This window comes from Salvia splendens, chromosome 6 (genome assembly GCF_004379255.2).
Source record: "Salvia splendens isolate huo1 chromosome 6, SspV2, whole genome shotgun sequence".
NCBI lineage: Eukaryota > Viridiplantae > Streptophyta > Magnoliopsida > Lamiales > Lamiaceae > Salvia > Salvia splendens.
This window is the reverse complement of record NC_056037.1, coordinates 17,080,136-17,085,486: the sequence shown is the minus strand read 5'-3', so window position 1 is coordinate 17,085,486 and position 5,351 is coordinate 17,080,136. Positions and strand designations below refer to the sequence as shown.

At 41.1% G+C, this 5,351-nt stretch overlaps 2 protein-coding genes across 2 annotated transcripts; one reads left to right on the top strand and one right to left on the bottom strand.

The window, feature by feature from the left end:
• Positions 1-274: 274 nt before the first annotated feature.
• On the top strand, positions 275-2,731 carry LOC121808555 (probable aminotransferase TAT2). The gene is made up of 6 exons (XM_042209108.1): positions 275-655; positions 1,048-1,387; positions 1,479-1,697; positions 1,884-2,099; positions 2,182-2,275; positions 2,365-2,731. Exons 1-6 carry the CDS (start codon positions 402-404, stop codon positions 2,475-2,477), a joined length of 1,236 nt encoding a protein of 411 aa, XP_042065042.1. The 5' UTR covers positions 275-401; the 3' UTR covers positions 2,478-2,731.
• LOC121808556 (D-amino-acid transaminase, chloroplastic-like) lies at positions 2,732-5,093 on the bottom strand. The gene is made up of 5 exons (XM_042209109.1): positions 4,973-5,093; positions 4,831-4,877; positions 4,566-4,738; positions 3,047-3,720; positions 2,732-2,970 (listed from the first exon to the last, which is right to left on the bottom strand). The coding sequence occupies exons 1-5, from the start codon at positions 4,989-4,991 to the stop codon at positions 2,873-2,875; spliced, it is 1,011 nt and encodes a 336-aa protein (XP_042065043.1). The 5' UTR covers positions 4,992-5,093; the 3' UTR covers positions 2,732-2,872.
• Positions 5,094-5,351: the final 258 nt, after the last annotated feature.

The following is a 5,351-nucleotide window of genomic DNA, read 5'->3' as shown; positions in this document are numbered from 1 at the left end:
GAAATTTATTAAAACCAATGAGATTAAAGAGTTAAAGTAAAAAAAAAAGGAATTACAATTACATAAATATTCTGTGTGAAATGAATTATAAAACTAAAATAATAATAATAATAATAATAATAATAATAATAATAATAATAATAATAATAATAATAATAATAATATGTGTGAACGCGGAGTTTTATTGTGGAAAGACCACGTGTTTTAGTATTAGTATTTTGGAGGCATTTTCATGCAAATTGTGGAGAAGCAGAAGAACACCGTCTCTCTCCTTTAAATTGTGAACCCAAATGCTCAAACAAAACGGCTCAAAACAAAAACAATATCTTCTCTCTAATAACCGCTCTTTCCCTCTCTCCTTGAAGCGGCTGTGATTCAGATCTCGCGATTCGGTTGCGGCAATGGAGTTGCAGACTCAATCGCAGGAGGTCGACGCGCCGACTACCATCACCATCAAGGGGATTTTAGGCCTGTTGATGTCGAATACGGATTCCAAGGAGAACGGGAAGAGAGTCATTTCGCTGGGGATTGGGGATCCCACTGCCTACTCCTGCTTCCACGCTAGTAATGCCGCTCAGGAAGGTGTTGTCGAGGCTCTTCGCTCCGCCAAATTCAACGGCTACGCTCCCACCGCTGGCCTTCCCCAAACCAGAGAGTAATTTTCTTCTTCTTCTTACTGCTGCTTCTGCTAGCTTCTGCTTGTTTTTGTTTTTTCATCGTGAATTGAGATTTTAAAGTAGTAGATTTCTTCGATTTCGGTTTAATTTTGCGTTTGGAGGCAAGGATCTAGACGATGAACTCGGAATTATTGAATTAGTCGGAGTATTTGAACCTAATGCGACCTCGATTTTTCAATCGATGTGTTGATTGGCATGCAATTCGGCGGGATATTGAATTGCGCTTTGTGATTCGTTATTCCTTTTTTTACGGATGATGATTCTAGATGACTGCTCACTTGTTTATGAATTTGTGTTTAATTTGCGCGCTCTACGTGTTTGCGAAAAAGTCACACTCTAATCTGATGCATCGATCGCCTCTCCAAAACAGGGCAATCGCGGGGTACTTGTCACGGGATCTCCCCTACAACCTAGCGGCGGAATCCGTGTATGTCACTGCCGGTTGCACGCAAGCGATTGAGATAGCATTGTCGGTTTTGGCTCGCCCCGGTGCTAATATCCTGCTCCCGAGGCCGTGTTTTCCGATTTACGGTCTTTGCGCCTCGTTCAGGAATATCGAAGTCCGCTACTTCGATCTCCACCCCGAGAAGGGATGGGAGGTCGATCTCGACGCAGTAGCAGATTTGGCAGACCACAATACCGTTGCAATGGTGATCATCAATCCAGGGAATCCATGTGGAAACGTCTACTCACACCAGCACCTAAAGAAGGTTGATAGATATATATACATAACATACACTATTTGGTTTGTTTTAGTTGATCTGAAATTAGAGTTTGATCTAAATTATGAACTTGAATCAGATTGCTGAGACGGCGAAGAGGCTCGGTATAGTGGTGATAGCTGATGAGGTCTATGGCCATCTGGCTTTCGGGGCTAACCCTTTTGTTCCGATGGGAATATTCGGGTCAATCGCCCCGGTGTTGACGCTCGGATCTTTGTCCAAGAGATGGCTGGTTCCTGGTTGGCGCCTTGGTTGGTTGGTCATCAATGACCCTGATGGCAGTTTGATGAGCCCAAAAGTATGTTTTCTTCTTTGATATATGCCATATGCCATACATTTACTAAACTAGATAATTAGGCCAAAGCCTTTGTCTGATTAAGAATGTGATTAATGATGTTAGTTTGGTCTAGATCTAGGATATTAATTTGGTCAATAAATATTGAATGATTTATACCAAGTTACTGATTGGTGCATTTTTTCACAGTTTGTGGAACGCATCAAGAAATACTGTGACATAAACGGAGGTCCGGCTACATTCATACAGGCTGCGGTTCCTGATATTGTTGAGCAAACACAAGAAGTTTTCTTCAAGAAAACAATTAACATACTCAAGCAGACTTCTGATATATGTTACCAAAAGATTGAAGACATCAATGGCATTACTTGTCCAACAAAACCTAAAGGAGCAATGGCTTTCATGGTGAGTACTGTAATGCAGCTGCAACGCGTTAAAATCCGTATTCATCGTGTTCACTTTTCTGATTGTGTTTTGAACATTGTAGGTGAAGCTGAATCTTTCGGTTATGAAAGATATTAGTGATGATATCGACTTCTGTTTCAAGCTGGCCAAAGAGGAATCTGTTATCATTCTTCCCGGTATAGAAATTGTATATAAATTCATAGCAATAGATATCTAGATAGCGTGTACAAAGTGAGCTCAATGTGTTGTTCTTCGTGTTTTCCAGGGATCGCTGTGGGTCTGAAGAACTGGATCCGGATCACATTCGCAGTAGACGTACCTGCTCTCGAAGAAGCCATGGAGAGGCTCAAGTCTTTCTGTGAACGGCACTCGTACTAAGAAGAAGCTCATAGGCTTAAAAATGGAAGGTTTCGCGCCGTTGATGGAGTTGGGATAGTCCACGAGCAGCCAAGCTACAGGCGTTGATAATATTGCTCTCCTCGAGTAAATATTGTGTCATCGCGTTTTGAAATAATGTATTGCATTTAATTCGTTTATTTGAATAAGTCCGTTTGAATTTATTATGTTCAATTTGTAATTTAGTCCGAAAAGATTGTCCGCAGCCAGTAAATAATGAATAATTGTCGTCTCAATTTCATCCAATGACACATTATATTGAAATCATGCTAGCTTTAGGAAATTACAGTGAACATGGGTAAAAACAGAGGACAATGTTTGAAACACTACAACTCCTTATTTTCTTGAACATAACACAAAGCAATAGGATCCAAATTCTAGGCATAAGAAACTGGAATCCTCTGTGTTTCAGGGCCAGCAACCATGTCATCCCACAGCAAATCCGAGAGCGCCATTGTCAATTCTCCCACTTTACCTTGAAAAAAAACATAACCAAACCAATTTTATAAAACATGTATTGTGTGTGTGTGTGAAAAATGAATGTGGTTTACCATCTCCAATAGGGTTGCCATCCCACATGATGATGGGCAGTATAGGAAGTGAGCTTCCAATATACATCATCTCGGCAGCCTTCTTCCCCTCGTCCGCGCTCACAGCCACCACCCTCACGCCCCTCAGCCTCCCCTGCTCAACCAGCTGAGGCGCCAGCTGCAGGAGCCTCATAGCCGTGCAGCCACTCAAGATCCTGTCGAAGGCTGGCAGCACGAGCTCCCCATCGCGGGTGATGAAGGCCACATTCATATTAGGCCCCTCGGCAATGCAGCCCCCCTCATCAACCCACACGGAGGAGTTGGCCCCCGCCTCCTCCGCCTCCATCTTGGCAAGCACATTGGGGAGGTAGTTCACATTCTTCATCGTGGCAAAGAGGGGCGATTTCATCGGGATACTCGAGGTTATCACCTTCACGCCCTCTCTGTACTGGTCGAACCCCCCGTCTATGACCACTGCGTAGAAGGCAGACGAGGGGAGCCCGGTAGGGGAGAGCGAGAAGTTCCCCGGCCCCGCACTCAGCCAGTACCTGAGCGTGCCGGCCCTGCAGCCGGACGACGCAGCTAGTTGGATGAGAATGCTTCTAAGAGTGGCTTCAGGAAACGGAGACACAATCTTGGCCTTTGATGCTGATCTAAGGAACCGAGCTAGGTGCACATCCAACTCATAAATGTAGCTGGAAATAACCACTAAATAGTTTAAAAATCATTGACAAATATTCAGCTCAAGTGAGCTTAACTTGATACTATACATAATCACTTTTTTTTATTGGTAAATAAACATAAATTTAAAGGCTGCCCCATAGAGGATTCGAACCCGAGACCTTTGGCCTTAGACATTAACCTCTGTGCCGTTTTGTCAACTCACACACACTACATAATAAGTTATCTTGATTTAATACGTTCAGGACGTGTTAGATAAGATAATAATACCAAGATAGAGAATTATTTTACTACCTCCGTCTCATTCAACATGTCCACCTTTTTTTTTTGTCTCACCTAAGATGTTCACTTTCTATGTTTGGATATAAGTCCCTCTCTTCTCTTTTCTCATTAAAATGTACTACTATTCAACTACTTTTTTCTCTCTACTTACTCCATCTAACAACTCCTCCTAAAATCTCGGGTCACTAAAAAATGTGGACATCTTGAGTGGGACGGAGGAATTAGGACATTTCAAATTGGTTGATATCATATTTAAGCTTAACTCAAAGCCTAACATAAGACAAAGACCTGCCTCAGTGTTTCCAAAATTATAACTTTAACCATTTTTATGTAAACTCACCAATTTGTCAAGTTAAGCCACTGTTATTTAATACTACTATACAAATTAAGATAATTTCTTTACTATCAAACAACAACAACAAAAAAAATTATCTCTGCATATCTTGACATGAAGTCCCGATTTCTTATCTTGTTTTACATATCTTCTCATATTCCACCTTTTTAATCAAAAGGAAGTGTTGAGCCAAGATAACTTTGAGCTTATCTACTCTACCAAACGGAGCCTAAATGTGCGTACCCGTTGTGTATGATAGCCGTGTCAAAGACACCGTGGCCTCGATGAACCATGTGATCGTCTATAGGGATGAGCATCATGGCTGGGTCAAGAATGATGCCACCAAACACACTGGAATACATTGCAGGGTATGGCTTTGGCTTCCCTGACCATTTCTCTTGCAGCTTTGACACCAACTAAACCACAAAAAAATTGAAAAATCAGACCATACAACACCTACATTATAGTAGTATATATAACATGATCCAAATATTTGAAATGTTGTAACCTTCTCCGACGACGAAAAGACCTCAACTTTAAACTCCGGAGCGATCACTGCATCAGATGAATTAAACAACAAATCATACATCAATTAGGTCCAATAATTTGAAGATAGACAGTAAGACACAAAAGGAATTCTAACTACAAACCACAATTGGATGCTGCCATATCACCAAAAATGATGCAGTGTGTTTGGAAGAGAGTGTGACATGATGCTATTCAGATTTATTGGAAAGCTAGAGGTTTACGACAAAAGCGTGAGTCTTTAATTAATTGAGTCAAGTTGCTAAACCGACGTGGTAAAAGCGCTAGAGACAGCAAACAAGACAAAACCGAACGTCATTACGAGACTTTTGTGGAAATATTTGTCACCAATTTGAAATTTGAGTTAATTAGAGGGAGTGAAGTTGTTCACTCACTCTAAAAAATTTTATCATAAGTTATGCAATATAGTATTCCATTATTAGTCCCGTCCGGCATGATTTTAGAATGGATGTTTAAATAATTAAATGGATAGAAGATACTCCA

Bases quoted from the DNA above. Each gene is read 5' to 3' on its own strand.
- LOC121808555 (XM_042209108.1), top strand. From the start codon at position 402: ATGGAGTTGCAGACTCAATCGCAGGAGGTCGACGCGCCGACTACCATC. The intron at 656-1,047 runs GTAATTTTCTTC...TCTCCAAAACAG, and splicing joins GGCCTTCCCCAAACCAGAGA to GGCAATCGCGGGGTACTTGT. The intron at 1,388-1,478 runs GTTGATAGATAT...AACTTGAATCAG, and splicing joins CACACCAGCACCTAAAGAAG to ATTGCTGAGACGGCGAAGAG.
- LOC121808556 (XM_042209109.1), bottom strand. The intron at 3,721-4,565 runs GTACGCACATTT...GGTTATTTCCAG, and splicing joins ACGGCTATCATACACAACGG to CTACATTTATGAGTTGGATG. The intron at 2,971-3,046 runs GTAAACCACATT...TTTTTTTTCAAG, and splicing joins TGGCAACCCTATTGGAGATG to GTAAAGTGGGAGAATTGACA.